At 41.5% G+C, this 21,990-nt stretch overlaps 1 protein-coding gene across 2 annotated transcripts in view; it reads left to right on the top strand.

The window, feature by feature from the left end:
* The window catches only part of PTPRT (protein tyrosine phosphatase receptor type T), a 454,289-nt gene that overhangs the window by 109,805 nt on the left and 322,494 nt on the right, over positions 1–21,990 (top strand). For both annotated transcript variants that reach the window (XM_037402826.1, XM_037402825.1), the window contains exon 2: positions 17,384–17,509. In XM_037402826.1, coding sequence (XP_037258723.1) covers positions 17,384–17,509 — 126 coding nt within the window. The remainder of the gene's footprint in view (positions 1–17,383; positions 17,510–21,990) is intronic.

Below are 21,990 nucleotides of genomic sequence, written 5' to 3'. Positions count from 1 at the left end.
GTAAGTTACCTATTGCCTGCCTGGCATGAAAAACAGAGCAGTGACTGCAATTTGTGTACATGGTTTTTCACACTGCGAAGGAAAAGCGACAGGTACTACCGATCCAGGTGTCGTGTACGTCAATTTCCTGAATTTTACAGTTGACAGAGGAGAGGATGTCTTTTACTAGCTACATGTATGAATATACTTACTTTTAAATATATATATATATAAAAATAAACTTTCAATATCAGGGTAAGAACCAGCACGCTTTCTATGCATAGTGTGCATCAGTGATATCATGAAATTCCGCCAAGATTCAATGAGGAAAAAATCTAAGCTTGGAGTAACTAGTAAAGCTACTTATGAGTTACTAATTCTAGATCATTGATGCTTCATGTCAAAACAGAAACTTCACATTCGAGAAAGTCCAATGGAAGCTTGTTAAATGAAGGGTTTTAGAGTAAGTATACTTGTTCTTATGTTTCTCATCATCGCTTTCCTATCTAAACGCCGTATCAGTTTGACAGTACTGAAAATCAGATTCTATTTAATTGCCAATATAATCAGTACCAGTGTGCTAGTCCACGAATGTTCCCTAATATATTAAATCTCAGAGTCAATACTTTTAATATCATAAAGTATGGAACCGGATGGATGGAGTATTGGGGCAAGTGAGTACAAATTTTTTTATTCACTATCGAATCTTGTAATGCTGATTGCTAAAGCTAAAGAGGTTTAACTTAAAGACTAGGTTTTTGGAAGTGCACTCACATAGATCCTAAAAGATAGGCTTTACAAGGGAGTCAGTACATGGATATACTGTTTGACTGGTTGATACTGAAAAATTATGTGTGGTTTTGTGATGCCATGCTAGGGACGCACCGCTACAGACAAGGTAGTGCAGTCGATCTAACTCGAGTTTTATAACATTACTGTAGAAAAAATATGTTAAATAACTGAGTCTAAGACCAAGCTGGGCATTATCTTTTTTTGTACCTTTCTACTTTATCAGGCTGGAGGCAGGCTAATTAAAATTAAAGGATAATTCTTGAGATCTCTAAGAATTTTTTCCCTGATACTCCCAACACAAACCCAAGGAATGTGCTACTGTAGGCAGTCAATCGCACAGTTAGTTGGAGGAGGATAAAATTATCAGACTGGAGGAATTAGGACTTTGAAATGTGATGAAATAAAAAAACCTGTAGGATGTAATTTAGCATTACAGAGTGCCAGGTCATGCATCTCGAGACTAATGAGTTTTTTGCTTCAAGATTAAAAATCAGTTGGAAATGACAAGAAGCTGTTGGAGCATTAATACCAGGAGCTTGAGATGAGTGTCAGAGATCTGCTCCTGAAAAGAGAATGTTTCTCTAAGGTGAGATGGTGAAATAAGAATGCTATTATAGAGATCAAAAAATTATTTCATCTGGAGCGTTCTGTACAACACAGGTACCCCTTCTTCAGAAGGAAGATTAATTCAGCGCATCACAGATGCAAAGAAGGGCTATAAGGATTATGGGTAAAACTGAGAACTTTTCCTGTGATGAGGCTGCAAGTGTGTCTCGCTTAATCCAGGCAAACAGAGGCGAGGAGGTGCACCTTGTGAAAATAGGTAGATGTAAAGAAAGGAAAGCACAGAATGCTCCAGTCGCTCCGGGTTAGAAAAAGAATGAATTGGCTATCTCTCCACTGACCATGAGGATCCAGAAATATCATCATAGGACTTCAGTGTCAGAAGGACAGGTAGCACAGGGGGGTGCCCCCAGGAACAAGAGGCAGCGGCTTACCCTTCATGGCACGTGGCTGAGGCAGCTCAGCGTTTGACTCCGTTGTTGCGTGTGTGTGTGTAAGCTTCCTTCTTGCATCCCCAGCTCTTGTGTTCAGCAGAAAGCAGCCTGTTATGGGCTTGTGAGACCATCTCCACAACTCTGTTTTAAACAAGATTTTTATTCAGTGAGGGAACCTAATTCTAAAACAGCTAAACTTTTGCTGAAGTGAAACTGTCTTGAACAAACCCCTTAGTCAAAGTGTTTTCTTTTCCTAAACAGCAGTAAAGTGTTTCACTTTTAAAGTGTTCTGCCCTCACCTTCCAGCAATCCCAAGAAAGCTAGCTTTGATAGGATGGTCCCTGCTGACACTGTCCAGAAAATGGCATGTTACCAAGTGATGCCATGTCCTTGGTCAGAGCTCTCTCAAGTATGTCTATTTTCTTCATCATTGAATGTAGGTTAAGAAGAATCAGATAATTTAGCTGACTACTGGTAAATGCTGTAATTTTTACTTTGGGAATACAACTTGTGTTGCCATCTCATGTACAGTGTTCCCAGGGGCCGCTGTCCACGCTAAGTAAAAAGCAGGGCACTTCTTAATAGCTCGCATTTTAATTTTCTTGTTTTCAGAGTTGAGTGTAATCAAATTTGAGGTCTGTGGTAATAGTCCATTAAAGAAGCATTGTGGCAATTAGCTCTACGTACATGAGAAATCTCACCACGGAGGTTACGCTAAGCTTCGGTGGAATGGTGAGGAGTGGGATCACTGAAGTGTAACTTTTAAAAGTTAGTAGTGTAACTGAAAGTCAGGTCAGATGTGTGTTCACACCCGTTGTGCAGCTGAATGCAGGTGATTTATGGTTGTACAGACTCTCTCTGAGGAGAGACTGATGAGGAAAGGGGAAAGATTTTATTACAACAAAATCTCACCTATGCAACTGGTATAATCTTTTACATTTGAATCCAAGTCAATTCACCTTGATTCTTTTTAGTCTTCGTGCTAATAAAACTTTAACTGTTGGTTAAATATTACTTTTTTAAAGTCGATATTAATTGTAGTCTCTGTTCTGGGAAATTCTATTAGTTTTTGCCACAGATGAGTGTTTTCTGGTGTAGTAAAATAACATCTTTATTAGAGCTGGGACCTCATTGTCAGGTTTCTATTCATTATCTGATCTTAAAATAGTCTTAAACTGCTAGAAGTGCTGTAATACAGGCAAGTATCACAATTCCCCACCCCGCCACATATCCTGGGTGAAACAGTGCCTTAGAAGGAGGAAAAAAAACCTCAACCAAACAAAAAAAAATCCTGTTGGTTGATAGCCTAGATAGCCTAGGGTAAAGTCTGTCTTGTCCCAAAACGCAGAATGTGATTTAAAGCAGTTATGCCTCCTGGGTACAGCCTGGAGGCACAGTCACCTCCACGGGAAGACGTTGTGCTGCAGCCCCTTCCTCCCCACTGCAGTGTCACAGCAGCACGTGGCCATAGTGCCACTGTCCCCTGTTTGTATGGCCTTGTGTACGGGAAAAAATCTCTCTGCCCTCTCCGTTCCTAGCTGTCCCCATGAAGGTGAGAGCCAGAGGCTGTCAGTTTGGCTGAGGTGTAGAAGTCGCCACAGGAGTTTATGGAGCCCAGAAGCACGAGCAGATTCTGGAAACGGTTGGGCAGATCCATTGAGAAAGAGCAATCCCTGTTGGTGAGGCTTGCTGGAGGCTGAGAAGGTGTTTCAGGGAAGTTTCAATGGGTCCTTGTCCTGCTCTTGCATCTTTTCTAAGCAATACCAAGCAAACGTCCGACTTGCCTCAGCAAGTCTGTTTCGAAGCTGGCCGTGTGAAGTGCTGTGCTGTCTTTTCCCTTGTCAGTCCCAGGTGCTGGTAATGTGATTGTAAGGGGACCCTGGGGTAAAAAAGATGCTCTGATGCTGTAATTGTTCTACCAGGCTACCAAGTGTGCAGGTAGCATATAGGGATGCCCGATTAGTTTGTTATTATTTTTTACATTCCTTTATGCAATGTGCTAAGACGTGCACCTGAAGGGTTAAAGACTTTAGATTGTCTTAGCTTAATAAAAAGACCGTAGGGCAAACACCAAGAAAACATTGCTCTCAGTCCATCTCTCACATTTTTGACTGCAGTGCCTAACGTGTAGTTAACTGAAGTATCAATATAACTGCAGTAAGGTTCTAATTGGGTGAGGATATTTAATACCAATTCAGTTGGTCAGAAACGAACTCTAATTTCTGAAATACTTGATATCATAATCTCTTGAAGCATCACATATTTAATGGATCAGATTCTTGCACAGATAACTTAAAATTACAATGACCTATATAAAAATGAACAATGAATTTATTGGAAAATTTATGCTCAGTTGAACTGTATAGCTGAAATTTTTAGAAGGAAACTTTTTAAAAAATCTTTGCCTCTGAGTATCTGCACTTTCACCGGAGGGGTCTGGGAATACATTACATTTCAATGAGTTTTCCTCTGCTGTTAAATACTGTATGCAGCTATACTCACAGACATCTTCCTGTCTACCAAAATCAAGTGGAAAGGTATTTTATAAGGCTTGACGAGGATGGGGATAAAGCAATAGCACGCAGAAGGTATTTCTGTAATTCAGGGAGACAGTGTCATTCTGTTTCTAGTTTAAAGAGAAATCTTTTAAGCAAAGACAATTATCTTTGTAAATTACTAGTAAGACCTTATTTTGTGAAGAAAATGTCCAGTAAATGAGCTTTTCATGGATCTGAATTGCACTTAGGAGCCCAGACTGTTTCAGTGTAGGAACAGCAATGGGAAGTTTGACTACAGTCCTCCCAAAGTGTCTTGTTTTACACTTATGTAGAAGGTGTTAAGGTAATCCTCCTAGTTTAACTGACAGGACACCAATGTTTTGGTTTTTTTTTTTTTTAGTAAAATGTTTCAAAGCATGTTTCAAATTTAGATGTATAGAATCTGATCTTCCCTGGGCTGTTAGCTGCACATCCATTTGGACTGAGACATGAAGTTCAGGGGAGCTCGGGGATAAAAGGCTCAGAATACCTAGTTCACGTGTCTCAATGAACCGAGGATTAAACGATGACTGAAGCCATGGTTTATATGACAGAAAAGGGTTTCTTATTAGAACCTGGTCATTCAGTATCATGAAAAGTGATTGCATTTAGATTCCTTCACCCAGTGCCTTTCAAGTCTTAGAAAGAAATGCTTTAAGCGTTTAATGCTTCCTGGCAGAGTTTAGGCTTGATGCTATTTTAAAGGAATAAGAACTAGGGAATTCAGAAAATCTTTCTTTAAAAACGTTTTCTGTTGGAATTATGTTATTCTAAGATTCAGCCTCAAACTGGACACGGTCTATCCGAGAGACAGGAAAATGGCCTTGGGTAACAGAATAGGGATGTTCTGTGGTATGTTTGTTACCACATTTTATATGACAAGGACAGCACAACCTGAAACAGTTTGGAAACCAAGCACGTAGTTGTTGAAATGTTGGAAATGGGTCTGTTTTACAGACTCATTTACTGGTGGAGGGTCGATTCTTGGGATCACCTGTGACCTGTCCCTGGCTGCAGGTGGCTGAGGATGTGTCACAGTTACACACTGAGGGGTGAGATGTGCTGTGACCGCCTCCTTGTTTACAAAATCTGAGCTGTCTTTAGAGATAACTGCATTTGTATTAATGTTGCCATAAATTTTCCTCTCCTTTCCCCTGCTGTCCCTCTTTAATACAGAGTTTAGAGCACGGCAGCTGCAGCTCTGCCAAATGCACATTCTGGGTCAGATATCATAAGCGGAAGATTCATGGCTGTAATTACAGAAGCGCTTTGACACATGTGCTTACATACCGTAGTAGCATATGTGGTTAAAAGGAAAAGGAGCTCTATAGATTTTTAAGAAAGCACATGTGCTATTAGGCAGACATCAGTTTATTCCTGGTGCTTATTTACTATATGTTTTGCTCTTTGGGCAAAGAAGTTACACAGAGGAGTCTGGAGGCTAAAAGTGAGCAAATCTCCCCGTCGTTCCCATGTTTACAGTGTGCTGCAGAGGACAGCAGGGCTTCCCCTGCTCGGTGTTTGCCCCACTTTGCTGCAATTCTGAAAAGCATCCTCGATATGCACCCAGGAACACCCAGGGAGAAAATGTGCATGAAAAATGCAGAGATCGAATAAACAAAATAATAAAAATAATCAGGTAACAGATTATTGGAATTTGAACCTCCAGCAGATTGTTAGTGTTTCAGCCATCAGCCAGCTGATCAAACTTTGCAAGGTCTCTTGCATAGTCAAGCGTTTGCCCTCGTGCCCCCAGCCTGACTCCGGGGCACCTGAAGCAGAGCAGCTGGCTAATGCTGTCATTGCTGGCGCTGGCTTGCTCCTGACACATGGAATGAAGATCATGGTTTAACTGAAAACAATTTAAAATACCTATCTTCGGATATCCTTGAATGTTGCACTTCATGGTGCAATTTGAATCCGTAATTGTCAGCAACAAGTAAAAGGATATTTTGTAAGTGAAAACCTTGGGCTCAGAAATGTACAGGCTTGTAGCTAGAAGGATTATTAGACCTCGATAAAATTACTTATACAGCCACTCCCCAGGAGCAGCTTCCAATAACCATGTTACAGGAGCAGCTTTCAATAACCACGTTATTAAATTTAACAAGATATACCAATTGCAATGTTCATTGCGAGTTATTACCATTGTATTAGCCAATTAGATTTTATTTGTTGATACTCAGTAACAGACCGTATCTTTTTAGATAAATTCTGATATTTAACCAGTATATAGTTGAGCTAGTATGTTAAGTATGCTGGCTCAAATATCAAGGAGCAGTCTTTTGAGACCTGCACAATGTCAGAGCTTTAATTGCATGTGTTCTTCAGAAGCTATTTAAAATATCAGTGTTGTTCACCAAGAATCCACCCACTGTATTAATCTTCTACAAGAAAACATTTAAATGATTGGTATTTGTTCTTGGAACCACTTAGAATACGGGTGGCAGGGATGTGTATACACACCTACTTTGCTGTCCTTACGCGTGCAGTGGGTAGTTTTATGTGAGCAGTCGCAGGGTGCTGGGCGCTGCTGGGGGGCTGGCTGTGCCACTGCCACAGTGACTTTTGAGAGCACCCAGCTGCAAACAGCATTGCAGACAGAATAGTGGGAACTTCCAGAGGGATCAGGGGGCTTGCTGAAGCTCAATGTTAACTAAATTTGCTCCCTTTGGCTTCCTTTGGGAAGGCTGTTGAGCTAATGGGACGATTATGAAAATGCCAGCCCAATAAACACTTAATTTCTTCTTTAAAAATTATGTAAGTCTGTTCTAGTTCTGTTTGATTGCAACCAGATCGCGTTTATTTTTTATGCTGTGTTCACTAGTGTGGCAATAAACCAGACATCCTACCCTTATTTAAGCTTATCTTTATGTTTTCTGACAATGAGCTTCAAAGAAAACATCTCAGCTATGCGATCTTTCTTCAAAAGAGGAGTCCCAGCAGCACTAAAGGAACAGCAGTACAGGGAAGGGAGAAAGAGTAGAAGGCTTGTCGATGGTGCTGGAATTCCTGAAATTGTATCTTTTGAGACAATATTTTATTCATCACCAAAGATAATATGAGGCAGTCAATGACTGCTTCTTGCTGAAAGTTCAAACACATTAATTTGACATTTGTATAAAAGCTTATTGAGAAAGATGGGCTTACTAATGGAATATAAAATATGAGAAACGGCTATCTCCAGACAGTTTTTTGCTGCCTTGGTGAATGGTAAAATAAGTACATAATTTAGACTGTGCAGCTGGAATAGTTATTCCATGTGGCACTACAAAATGCTGAAATGACGTAAGTCAACAGCGAGTTCTGACTGATCAAGACTCCAGTGCAGCAGCTGATGCAGAAAAGCACCATAAATGCAACGTTAGATAATCCTGTTGATGTGCTGCATAATTAGACCCAAGGGTTTTAAGACGCTGGAAGGAAAGAAAAGCAGTGTGACTTTTTTTTTCAGAAACACTGAATACCTGCAAATGGGTTTTACTGACAAATATAGGTAAGCACATCTTCAACAAACATGGCTGGTAACTTAAGTTGGAGTTCTGCAATCCAGAACAGCATTATTATAGGAAAAAATTTGGTCCTGTAACTTAAATTGAAGCTAAGTATGGCTTATCTTTTATTTAGACCACAATAATAAAAGTGTGTAAGTGCCACAAATTTGCATTTTTAAAACGGAATCTTCATTTCATCATACTATGAATAAAGCAGGAGCCTGCTTCAAGGGTGGAAAACCAGTAAACTGATGAATTATTAGCTAGAATTATAAGAAAAGACGATGGGGAATGTCTGTTTAAGAATCTTCTGCAGTTTTGAAAATCAGCATTAATTTTTCAAGTTTCCTTACACTGGGATACATAAGTCTGAAAACCTCTCATGTAAATCTTGGTGTGTTTCAGTGGACTGAAACTAAACTGAACTTGCAAAGTTAGGATTCTTTGGGAAGGTGCGGTGCACTTTGTTCTATAGCTTTAAAAGAAATAATCCAGTGAGATTATAGATGTGTATATACTTATGCTTGAGCAAAGCACTAAAATGTTAATATTGAGCTATTGAAATAGTGATAGCTAAGCTGTCAAAGCAAAAAGATATTCTTGGTATTAAATAAAGGACATATATTCCAGCAAGTGAAGCTAGACGAGTCATCCTAGATTTGGACATACAAATTTAAACAAATGACATTTAGTGTTAGTTTTACTCCTAGGGTACTTCAAAGCAATTTCACTGATCCTTGGTGGATTAAGAAGTACAGAATTAGTAATGAGTGTATGAACTGCTATAGGGCTCAAATGGAGACATGTAGGCAAGCGTTTGCAAAGAGAAACCTGTAATAATGAATTTAAGAATGAAAACTTTGCTTAACCTGACAAGTTCAGGAAATACAGCTTAAATACTTTTCCCACATATATTGAAGGTCCTGCCACAGTGCTTGTTTTGAGCACTGTGTTTCCACGGGATTAGGAGGATAACCAATAAACTTTGTCAGACTGCACAATTGGGACCAATAATTTCTGCGGAGAAATGTTGGGGGGAAACAGTTCTTATTACTGAGAGGGCGCTTTGTCTTTAGGTGTTTCACTAGACAAAGCCAGCCCTATTCGATCTATCCCTTTCATAACAGATGTTATTGCTAATACTCATCATGAAGACCGTATGTGACACCTTATGCAGAGTCAGCACTATTTTGATCATGGCAAGGTTTCTATGCCATGGACACGCAACCACTGGTTATATTCGTGTGTGCGCTGTGTGCGTGTGGAAACAGCGTTCGTGAGCTGCTTCCGCATGTGTGGAAATAGATGTGTAATGATGAACCGGCAAAGGCAGCAATTTGACGTAGAATTTGGAAAGGACTTTCAAAAAACATACACCAGCAGAATGACAGTCTTCCTTAATAGGTTGATAGCACTTGAAATCACTGTGATAGAAAAAATTCCAATCTTGAGCCTACTTTGAGGCCATTACAGTTTGCCGTTGAAATGAAGAGCTTTTCTAAGCTGCATTCAGTTTTTTCAAGGATTAACTTGATTTAGTAAAAAAACCGCAAACCTATACAGAGATATTTTAATCCCAAAGTGATTATCATCACTGCAGTTAGAAACAAACACACACTTTCTGCACACCGTGCCCTGTTCCCTCTCCCTGCCATCCAAAAGATCTGATTGCCAGCACAGAGAATGTGCAAAAGGAATGAAATTTAGTCAAATGTAACAAAAATTATCTGTACCTAAGCCAGGCAATTGTTACCAATATCTCAGAGGGATTAGCACAATCTAGAGCGTAGGTAAGATCATCTCTGCTTTATGTGTAAATCTAGTAGTACTCTGTTAGGGGTAATATGGAAAGAAAAGAAACGGAGCTGTCCTGTGGCAGGGGAGTCACACCTTGACAATGAGGACTGATACTTGTAGCAGAAACCAAATCGCATACCAGGAATGTGTTTGAGGCACTAGGGGAGTCACTGATGTTTACTTCTAAACCCCAGAACATCTGGATACCTTGAGAGAAGCACTCTTGTGAGCACCCGAAGTAGAGAAGGCTGGTTTTTAGTGGATTTGTGTTCCACTGTTGAGTGACTTATCTGAATTTACGCTAGGTCTAAGCTTAGTTCTTAAACAATTGCCATCAGAAAAAAAGGTGTTATTAATGCTTTACTTCTGGAGTTTATACCTTATTATGCACTGGGGAATGTATTCCTCAGTTTCTCCCAGTGTAGCTCTTCTACTAACTAATGAGGCACAAAAACTGATCAAAGCTTTCCTTGTAGTTTGAGGAGCAATAGCATTTTTCTTTCTCTTGTGGAGTCTGAGTTTAAATACACTGTGAACATGTGGTGCCTTTTCACTCAGTAAAGATAAAGGTTTTTGCAAAGAGAAGGAAGTTTCCTTGAAAATCTGGGAATAAAGACTAAACAGTTGAATAAAATAATAAACTACAGATTGAAGTTGGCCAGTTACAGCATCAGGTTGATAACGTGGTGTCTGAAGGATGATTTTTGGACAAACGAGATGCCCAGATACTCTCAGCCCTTCTGAAGCTTCCCATCGCGTGCTGTGCAGACACCTCAGGCAATGCCCGACGCTAGGCTGTTACAGTTGGAACTAATGGCATCCCAAGTGACACGGGTCCTCCTCCAGTCCCACCATACTTGTCCTTCTCTGTGGCATGCGGCCTGTGCAGAGCTGAGGCTGTTGGGCAGCGCTCCTTAGGCGTAGGTCCGCTCGGCAGGGTTTGGATCTGCTTTCTTGTTCAGCTTAGCATTATGCGTTGTGTGTATGCATGTTTCTGGTGTCTTCTGTCTTAATCTTTCTGGAAGGAGTAGAAAGCACATAAACCACTAGCTACTCACCCCAATAATCCTTGCTTTTTGCAATCTTAAATCAACACAAGCTTTCCGTGCATAGTTTTGTTCTCTCCCTCCTACTTCTATTAGAATGTGTAATAAAATTTCTCAGAGATATACTATGTGAAGTCTGTGGCCTGAAAAAAGTTATAAATGGATTTTTATACAATAAAGTCCATAATAGAAGTTATTCGAATGAGCCAAACAAGTCTCCTACAGCCCTTTTAAACAAGAATGTTTTTGGAAGAGATGAGAGTGAATGGTCAGGAACAGGGGTGTGTTGATTTCTGGAGTTTTATAGTTCACAAGTCCTACCTCATCACAGCAACGTTTGTTTCTTCCTTTACTTGCCTCATGTCTTGTGAGGCTAAGGTCTAAATTGTTGGACAAATCTCAGCTCTCATGAGAGTTTCAAAAGGGATGTTTCAAAAAAAAAAAAACCCAACCATTGCATGCTGTTTTAATTTCTGCCCCTCCGCTTTATTATTATTATTTTTAAATAAATGAGGGTAAAAGCCAACTACTTATGCCCTAGAAGAAAGGCCTGGCATGGGATGAATGATACAGATGTTCTCGCTGTCTCTATCCCCTCCCCACTTTGGGGAAGCTGTAAATGCACGATCAAATTATGTATGATGCTGTGCTGTTTTCTGTGTGTGTTTAGAAACACAGGATAACTGATGTTTCTCACATCAGGATGTTTCTTTATCCCTTTTTAGAAGTATTGGTTTTTTTTTTAATCTGGTGAGTCCATGAGAGTTTGACATTGGATGACTTTATAAAGCATTCTACTAATTGGATTTGTTAAAATAAATAAATCAAACGCTAATTGGAATGTGCCCTGCCATTATTTTTGCTTACTGAATTAGATATAATGGCGTGAAGTTTTTTTTATCATATTTGTGCACTTTATTTAAACACCCCCCTGGCACACACTTCTGCAAATTCAATTATGTATTCAAAGGAGGCATTCAATTTATGCAAGGCTGGTTTACATTTAATCCGGGGGCAAGTCTCAGTAACTGATGATAGGTCTGTTCAAGATTAATTAGCATCACTCAGATGAGCAGTGGCATTGTTACAAGCCTGCAGTGTAAAACAAGGGATATTTTATCCTTCATACGTGAGCCGTTATTTGCTTCAATATGACCCTCTTCAGGAAGGGAAAAGCTGCTTTCTTGCTTGGGCTTCATTTTGTGAAAAGGGGTCAACCCCACACACGTTACCTAACAGCATCAAAGTCTATCCCCATTTCTTTTTCTTTTGCTCCACTTAGCAGCTGCAATTGTCACTGTTTAATTTTCAGCCAACGAGGGGAAAGGCTTCAGGATCCCAATTTGCTTCTTAAAAATCCTCTTCCTGTTGACGCTTTATGAAGACGTAGAACCCCATTTTGGTGAAGGTGTAGATGTTTTCTTTTTTCTCGAACAGCTTTGTGATACTGTGGCTAGAACGATGTAACTTGCAAATTTTTTGAGTTGTATCTTTTTATTCCTGCATAGGTGGTGTGTCTGGGGAAATGCTGAATGTTAAGCTTATGCTGATATCATTGAACATAACACATCTGCTCATTTTAGCCTGTTGGCTCATTTTGGAGTTACTGTCCCCACTTAAGTGGACACTTTAAAAATACATTAGTAGATTTTTAACTGAAATTCATCAGTGAGGACTAACTGAATTTCTGAGGATCTTGTGGCTAGGTACTTGTGTAGTAAAGTGGATCGCTAGATCTGATGAGGTGAGCATGAGGAGCACCTGTGCATGTGCGGTCGGACACGAGATGCACTGTTGCCCTGTGTTTCCTTGCTGGCTTCCTTAGGAGCTTGTTGTCCTGAATGCACACTCGGACATAACAGCGCTTTCATGTCCTGGGCCAGCAACATTCCATGGAAAGGGCACTGTGCCGTGCTTTTTCTCAAACTCTTCTTCCTCATCCCGTTTTATCCTCCTTCCACAGGGACTACAGCCTGTGGGGTGTGCTCTGTTCAGCAGGGTCCACCTGAGGGACCCCTTAGTGTGGGGAGTTCCTGAGGTTCCCCTGATCTCACACTGGCCTCAGGTTGTGCACCCACAAGATGGATGGGGAGCCCACATGGTTTGTCTGGGGTGTGGCAAAGCTGTTGCTGAGGTGGATCCATGTGACAATGGCACTGCGGAGTGTCCCTCAGCCCGTCCGGCTTCTCTTCCAGGGGAGGGTGTGGAGATACCACCTGGCTTGACCCAGGGCTGGGTTTGCCTTTAGAAGGGGATGTTGTTGTTTGCAGGACTGTGTTTGTGCTCCCTGCACTGGCCGTGGGGTGGGCTGGGGGGTGGCCTTGGCGGCAGCTGAGCCCCATGCTGGCCATGCCTCTGGGAAATGGGTAAGAAAGGGCAAAATGCCAGGAAAGGGGGAGAGGAGCTGCGTCAGAAGCCACCCTACAGACAGCAGCATCGGTGAAGGAGGAAGAGCATGGTGGGTCTTGAATTCCTGAGGTGAGGTTGGGTGGGATTTCTACAGCTGCTCTTCTGAACGTGGCTGCTGGTGACTGAGGCTTTCATGTTGCGTCTGCCATGTTTTGCAAAAAGGGCAGGCCTATGGCCGCCGGTGATGTGCTGCTTTGGCAGGTCAGGGATGCAAGCTGCAGTGACTGTTGGAGTAACCCTAAAAGCCGTGATATTCTGGGCGTTGTGGTTCTTTCCTTCTGCTCTCTGAAGTTTCTTTCCCGTTCCGTCATATGACATGCACTGTAACGCGTGAACAGGGGAGCTGCTGGCTTTTCAGCTCACAAGTGAGCATGGCTCTGGGTCCCAGCTGGGTCTTTACTTTGGTCTTCATTCTGCTTTCTTAACACACTACAGCAAGAAACCGATGAAGACTTCCCTCCTCTTGGTACCCAAGGTTCCTGTAGCCAGCCTGCTTGTCTGAGCTCTTAAAATCTGCTGCTTCCCCCCCCCCCCCCCCCTTGTGCTCATTTCCTGCAAATTCACCTCTCTGGATTCCAATTCTGTTGCTTCTAGTAAATTAATCCTTCTGGCTTATTGCCCTGTCACTCTGCATTTGGAGGTTTCTCCACTAACCTTTTCGTTCTTTAAAATGTAGGTGTCTTGCTGATATGTTTAAAACTCTCCGCCATTTATCCTTTCCTTTCTTATCCAATTGTACTACAAGGTTAGCTTTGACTTTCAGACAAGGCACTTTAAAGCTTCCTCAGGTGTTGCCTCTTAACAGTGGAAACTCCCAATTAATTTAGAGAAGTTCTCACTGCATCCCTTTTCAGCTCTTCCTCCAACTTTACCTACCTCAGCGTTTATAAAATCACCTATTGAGCCGATTATCCCAAGACATTGACAATAACATTCCCTGTTAAATGAGGACTGCTACCCTGTATTTTGCTATCGCTTGTTTTGCTTTTGGGACTTTGTAGCAGCACCTGTGCAATTTTCTTTGTGTACGTGGGGCCTCGTACAATTTTCTGGCTTGATCAGAGAATTTGTTTACGATCGCTTCAAAGGAATAGCTCAGAGAACACTGTTCCTGTGCCCTGGAGCATACTGAACAGAGGTGGGGTGGTGATGGTGTCTGTCTGAAGCTGTGCTATTAAAGGGACTCTATCAAAAGTAGAATGCTCCACTTGGAGACTGAGAGCAGAGTATTTGATACCGTCTCTCATACCTGCTCGCTGTGAGAAAGGTGACTTTCAGTTGGATTACTCCCATGCAATCCAGAATACTTTATATTCCCTTACATGTTTTAATGAGCATATTTAATACTTTAAATTTGAACTTTTTCACCTAAATTAAATTTAAAAAATAGCGAAACAGTTGAAATGTAATCTTGTTCGTTTTGACAGCTGGGAAAGCTTCACAAGTACGGTAACTTCAAAGCAAGAATTATTGAAATAGTGTAAAATAATGACACTTCAGAAACGTTTGCAAGGACTCTACTGAAAGAGACAGGCAAGCTTGCAAGGGTCATGGAGTCTGCTATAATCAGGTCTATTTATGATGAAAATATGCAATATACCAAATCAAATTGTTGGGGTTTTTTAGGATAAGTTTGATCTTTAGGATCACTTTTCTTTATGAACAGAGTATTTGGGATGTTAGGTGCTCTACCCAACAAATCCTTCTAGTATATACTTAAATAGAAATAATACATGAAGTTTTGTAGAACAGCTTAGCAAAACAGTTGCAGTTGGAGTGTGCAAAGAATCATTTAGGTTGGGAAAGACCCTTGAGATCATCAAGTCCCACTGTTACCCCAGCACTGCCAAGCCCACCGCTGACCCATGTCCCCAAGCACCGCATCAACATGTGTTTTAAACACGCCCAGGGGTGGGGACTCCACCTCCCTGGGCAGCCTGTGCCAGTGCTTGGCCACCCTTTCAGTGATTTTCCCTAATACCTGATCTAAACCTTCCCTGGCGTAACCTGAGGCCGTGTCCTTTCACCCTGTCTCTTGTTACCTGGGAGCAGAGACCAACAACCCCTTTCAGGTGGTTGTAGGGAGCAATCAGCTCCCCCCCACGAGCCCTCTCCTCTCCAGGCTGAGCCCCCCCAGTTCCCCCAGCCGCCCCCAATCAGCCTTGTGCCACAGCCCCACTGCCCACCCCTGGACACGCTCCAGTCCCTCCATGTCCCTCCTGGAGCAAGGGGCCCGATCCTGCACACAGCTCATGGTGCAGCCACACCAGTGTCCAAGTGGAGCAGTAGGTCACTGACTCTTTCCTCCTGGACTAGGGTGATTCCATTTCATCTGCCTCTTCATCCTGGCTGGGTGGCCTGTACCAGAGTCCTACCAGGATACTCGCCTTGTTGGCCCTTCCCCGTGGACACTCAACCTGGTTGTCACCATTATCCAGCTCCAGGCAGCTGAAGTGCTCCCTGACACACAGAGCTACGCCGCTGTCGCTCCCTCCTTGCTGGTCCCTTCTGAAGAGTTTGCAGCCAGCCACTGCAGCATGCCAGCCACACAAGTGCTCTCCCCACGTTTCTGTGGTGGTGGCCGTGTCGGTTCTCCTGCTGCACGATGGCTTCCAGCTCCTCCTGTTTGTTGCCCATGCTGCTTCAGGTGCTGGCATAGATGGGTTTCAGCTGTGCTATCGATCTCAATCTCACCTCAGACACTGGTGTGCCACCCCCAGGCTCATCTCTGGTGAGCTTGGGTTTATTCCTTTCCCCTTCAAACCTAGTTTAAAGCTGTCTTGATAAGCTCTGCAAACTCCTCAACTCCTCACCTAGAATTTCCCCCCCCTTTGATGCAGGTGAACCCCATCCTTTGCCAGCAAACAGTTCTTTGTTTTATAATATATGTGATACAGTACATATTTTAATATAATATATTATTATAATGTATATGAGTATATATGAATTAGGTTATATTAAAAAATATTACTGACACGGAATATATCTGTGTTTGACATCTATGAAGAGTTCCATGGGAACTGAGACAAGTTTAGGCTTTCTTGGGAACCAGAAAACAGAAAATATAGGTGAAAACTAAAGAAGGCCTCAGCGTCCCTGGTGCTGGATAATCCTTCTTGCAAAGGCGCTGCAGATCGCCCATGTACCAGCTATTTGTTGTCTGCATGTAGGCAATGCAGCCTGTGGGAAGGAGTAAAGAGTCAGGAGCATCTCTGCACATGTAACCCTGATTAGTGTCAAGAGCAATTGGCAGTTTGGCTGGCAGAGCGAGTCAGGGTTGCCTTGAGCACTGTTCGGTCCTTGCAGCTCTGAAGTGTTAGATGTGTCCAGTTGACTTTGGAGGACTAGTATCTGCAGAGAAAAATTATCCTTGCTTCCCTAAGAGAGAGAACCAAAGCACTGCAGAGACACTGTTGGCATTGTCTGATGGATCAGGTACTGAAATATGTTTGGCAGGCTATGTTGGGTGTCGTGAAGAGAAATGTGCTTAAGGGAATGTAAGGGACACCAGTATAGGACTGTCCTACCAGGGAATAAACTAGCTTGGTTTGTCTGTGTGACACAAGCTTTGAAGATCTGCATTGGAATACAAAATTTCATTTTCTTTCATGGGTTTCCCTTAACTCACAAGAATTCGCAAGTGTTCAGGCAGCTGCCAGGTTATTTATGGTAGTTAACTGCTTCCAAGTATTTCAGGAATTGCAGTGGGAAGGATCACTTAGTCAACAGTCTGGAAGGTGTGAACACTAGTTGCCATCCACTTCTTGTTATTCTCTTCTTGTTGAGAAACTAGAGGGCTGCACTCAAAACTATTTACTCAAAAGACCTTGGGGAATGATCATGCCATACAGAGCTTTGTGGTGTTACGCGTAAGAGATGGTCACATTTTCTGTGGGTGTAACCCAGCCTTGTGTAATTCAATGCTTAAAAGTGTAAAGGAGTGAGGATTCACTGTAGGAACAGTGATGCTGTGCTTGTTTACCATTTCCCTTCCTTCTTGCTTTTTTTTAATGTTTGACTTGGAGGTTTATGTGATGAAGTATTGGTTATTGGGACCCAAACACAAATATTCCTGCGTGTGCACATCATGTGTCCCTGAAAATGTAAAGACAATAGGTTGAAATAAAAGGAAATGATCTAAGAAACAGTAGCATGGAGGGAAGAAAAAAAAGGCTTCCAATGGATACAAAGTGTGCAAAGTACAAAAATATTTCCTGGATATCTTCTCTGCTATCTGAAATCTAATGTGCAGAAAATCAGTTTTATTTACTGTAAAGAGACAAAAATAATTAATACAGGAATATATTCTTTTTTTTTTTCCTTGTTTTTAGGTGGCTGTTCCTTTGATGAGCACTACAGTAATTGTGGCTATAGTGTGGCCTTGGGGACCAATGGATTTACCTGGGAGCAGATCAATACCTGGGAGAAGCCAACAATGGATCCTGCTGTCCCAACTGGTAAGTAGGGAGCCTCAGCGGCAGCTGGGAGGTATGGCTCTGAGAGAATGGGCTGTTACCCTCTGTGGGTGTGTACTGGGTTTGGGTACCCACAGCAAGGGGGTGAGGTTTTATTTGGTGATAACAAGATAACTTTTGTGTTCAAAATCATCTGACAACAGAATTTGTAAATGTGAAATGGCTTTTTACAATGTTTGCCATGTGACATGCTTGCTGAATCATTTTACATTCTGTATTTCTATTTTATTCCTGCATTTAACAGAGAAGAAATGTTTCAAATGCAATATTCTGAGGTTTGGCCTCAGCTATTTGTGTGTTTTAGGATCACAGCGCTGTTTTATCTGAGGAGATGCAGGTTTGAGAGGCTAGAAAAAGTACAGCTTTGCAATGTCTGGGAATACTGGAGTTCCCAGTTATCAATTTAGCTCTTAACTGACTGCTTTAAATTCTAATTCTGAGAAAGACAAGAAAATTCCTAAAGAACTAGCCGTAGTAGCTAGTCTTTGGTTAGGCTGGGGTTTCAGGAACTGACATTTTTGTATGCAAGAAAAGCATTTCCAACAGTAAGAGTTACCAGAATATCTAATTTGCTAACATATATTTGGGACATCAAATAATGGCACACTGTTCCGTGTGATACTTGGAACGTTGTCTGAAGAGCTCACAGTAATGGTAATTTCCAAGAGTTTTGTTTTTCATTGGAAGTTATTGTTATGTCATATATGGGAATAAGTTCTCTAGACTTAATAAAAGTGCTGTGGAATGCTTTGTTCACATTGAAAAATAACTTGGTTTTAAGAAAGCACACTAACATTTTGTAAAAATCAGTTTATGTTCCTTGCCACCTAAAATAGCAGTGTAAGCCCGCTTAGCGGACATGATGGCAAACAGACCCACCTGACCAGGCAGTTAAGACTTTGATTTCAGTCCTAAGAAAGAAATATTTGTTCTGGTTAGTGCATTGCACTCTGAGAAGCACGAGCTACGTGGCAGAACCGGAATATAATGTTGTTCAAGAGCTATTCTTATGCCTGTAATTATTGGGGTAAGACACTTATAATTGCTAGCTGCCTAGCACGGTTAAGGACACCGTGCAGAGCTGATACAACAACAGCTCCTGCTGTAGCCGTGAGGGCAGCCCAGCCTCCATCCCTGTGTGCTTGTAGTCAGTAGAAAATAAGTGCATGAGATACCAGCCTAGCTGTGGCTTCTCTGTCACCAAGGGTTGGTTATTTCATTACTGGAAATTGTTCAGAACAGGAGCTTTCCAAGTATGTAACAGCTAGCACAGCTTGATTTGGCTGTGGCATCCCAAAATACATTAATTGTGAAAGGTGCAGGTCTCTGGTCTTTTCTGTAAGAATGTATTTAATCAGTTCTGGATGTTGTTGCTTTTTTAAAGATGACAATTTTATCTCTGTGGTTCCTCAGCTTCTATCCTGTTGCGTCCTATTCCCTGCCTCTGGAAAAGACCTAGCCACAGAGGCATAGATCTTGGAATTAACTGATCTCAGAGCGATCTAGAGGAATGGGGATCGGTCTCTTCTCCTTGGTATCAAGCAATAGGACAAGAGGAAACAGCCTCAAGTTGCACCAGGGAGGTTTAGATTGGATATTAGGAAAAAATTCTTCATGGAAAGGGTGGCCAAGCATTGGCACAGGCTGCTTAGGGAGGTGGTGGAGTCACTCTCCTTGGAAGTGTTCAAAACCCCATGTTGACTGGGTGCTTAAAGGCATGGTTTAGTGATGGGCTTCACAGTCCTGGGGTAATAGTTGGACTTGATGACCTTAAAGATCTTTTCCAACCTACAAAATTCTATGAAGTGAAACGCAGTTTTGGTGTAATTTGGAAAGCAAGAAATAACTAGGAGGGCTTGCAGTGCGTGAGTTCAGTATGTTGCCAACTCTAAATGTTAAGGTAAACCTATCTTCCTGGTCTCCCTATGAAGGTGTATCGCCAGCTGAAGTATGCTGGAACCATGGAGAAATCAATAGACAGCAGTCTGGAATGGCATGGTAAAAAAAGCCCCAAAACGCAATCTAATGAAAACTAAAAAAACCCCAAACCCATACCCCCTTGCTAAAACCAAACAAACCCATAAAGATAACCCCAAAACACTGTGATGTAATTTTTAATTTATAATTTTATATATATAATTAATGTATATAAATATAAATTAATAGAAGGCTTTCAGACTTATTTCTTCTAAAACTAAATAGTTGTGTGTTTTTCTCCTTAGTACATCATTCCATGATATCTAGTAGTACTAATAAGTATATGAATATGTTACAGCACCAGCAAATTTTATGAAGGTTAGACATCAAATAAGAAAGGCAGAAAGCTTTGTTGTAGAAAGAAACAAAGGTAAAGCAGCCATCAACTGGGAATGGGCTGATAAAAAAATATTATCTAAAGGGATTTTAAGGAGTATAAGGGAAATGACTCGGTTCCTCATGTTACTAATTGATGTCTTAGTATTCACACAGAATAAAGGTGGAATCGGTAGGTAGGAAAAGATTGACCAAAAGCAAATGTGTACAGAAGGCTCTAGTAACAAAAGCATGTTTTCGAGAGCTGTCTTAATCATGCTAACCTTGAGGTAAATTATTGTGGTCAATTAGACTCCCCAAAGCTAGCAGAGATGTTCAGAGCTGTTATCGAGGGTCTGTATTGCTGGATAGAATCGTAATGCATGTTGTTTCTATTGGTTACTCATTGAAAATCTGTTTTGTGAGAATAAGGGGTGTTTACTTAAAATTCATTAGTGGCAAAGCCAGGAGAATAAACTGATGAACAGTACGTTCCACTCCTACAAGCAGGGACATCTTTAAAACCAGAGTACTAGAACATTTGGTGATTGACTTTCTATTCCATTTAATTTCTCTACAGCAGCTGAAGGCAGCAGGGTGTAAATCCACTGAGCTGCAGGGTGTAAGAGGTGGTAACAAAGAGGTGTTCATGGAATAAGTATCTTCTGGTGGCCAGCCATAGCCAGGAAAGCTGCTCAGCACAAAAAGCGGCAACAGGACCACCAGAATGCGTAGGGCTCCGAGAACAAAAGCAGTAAAAGGTTTTCTTTATCAGGCTGGTATTTTAGATACTATCTTATTTTAGTAGCTGGAAATAGATTAAAATACTACATTGAGGAAATGGTAAAAATAAAAAGTGCGCGTTAGGTCGGTTCAGTGATACTAAGTCTGCAGTGCAGCCTGCCGGGGGGCGTTGGGGAGAAGCGTGGCTGGCCCCCACCCTGGTCAGCCCCCCTGCATTAGCATTGCTGTCAGAGCTGTGCTCTTCTGTGAAATGTATTGGCTTTCACAAGTACCAGCAGGTCCCTTTGAATTCCAGCAAGCCACAGAATTCAGTCCTCCTGAATACTAATGCTAATATCCAGCACTTTTTACAGTATTTTTCACCGTTAGATCTCGGAGTGCTCTTCAAAGGAGGTCAGTCGCATGAATGAGAGCCTGAGCCTACATTGCTGTGTAATTCTCTGCTGACATGCTGCTGCAAAGGTCTCTGCCCAGGGACAACTTTCTATTCTTTATTTAAAAAAATAAAAAAACAAAAACAAAAACAAAAACAAAAAACAATTAAACTGCTCTATTAGCAATATAGAAGTTTGTAGGCAATTTGTTTTACTCCATTGCTAGCAAATAAACTGTTTTCCATGAATTCTATGATTAATTCCTTAGGGCTGGAAACAGTGTTAATTGCAGGATTAAGAACCAGATGTTTGTTGCTCTCAATAAATGTTTCAAAAAGGCGAATAAATGAATGGTAGGTACCCAATCCTCTGACTTTGGTGGGCCTCTCATTCCACCTCCTTGCATAATAGCAGGAGCGATTATAACAAAATGTTCTTTAACAGATGGGTGTTTACTTAAGCCTGAGTACCCTCGGTGATGAGTATTCTCCAGCCTTTGGGCTGCTTGTTCCACTCTTTGAATTATAAAGGTTCTCAGTCTTCATTTACCTTTTATGGCTTCACCTCGTTATTTTTTTGTTCCATCTTCGACTAGGGAGGATAATCAGTTATTCCTTTCTTTTGTAGAGTTGCGTGCAGTTAAGTCCTTGTTTTGCAGGACTAAACATGACCCAGGCCTTTTAAACTTTCTTAATTCAGCGTCTCGCTTCCTTCCCTCTACCTTATGCCTTTAATCACTGCTTGATTACCTTTTTGGATTATTTACCTGAAGTTGTGTTACCGAGTGAGGATTCAATAGTCTGTGTAACAGTGCTGGTGGGGGACATGACTAATTCTCTTATAGAAGTTCAAAGCACAGCAAGCAGATTTCTCCTGCTTCTCTCTATTTACATCTTGCAGTTTCATTCCCTTTTTCTGTAAATATTATGTCTTTATGTGCTGCTGTGAGTTGATGCAGGATGGATGTTGGATCACAGAAGTTGTTTCCTGGGTGGCAGAGCAGGGCCTGAGCTGTTCTGTGGTTTTGGGGCAGGTACTTGGTTAGTGCAAAGG

Source organism: Falco rusticolus, chromosome 10, assembly GCF_015220075.1.
Source record: "Falco rusticolus isolate bFalRus1 chromosome 10, bFalRus1.pri, whole genome shotgun sequence".
NCBI classification, from domain to species: Eukaryota; Metazoa; Chordata; class Aves; order Falconiformes; family Falconidae; genus Falco; species Falco rusticolus.
Note: the sequence above shows the minus strand (reverse complement) of the source record. Positions and strands in the feature narration are given on the sequence as shown.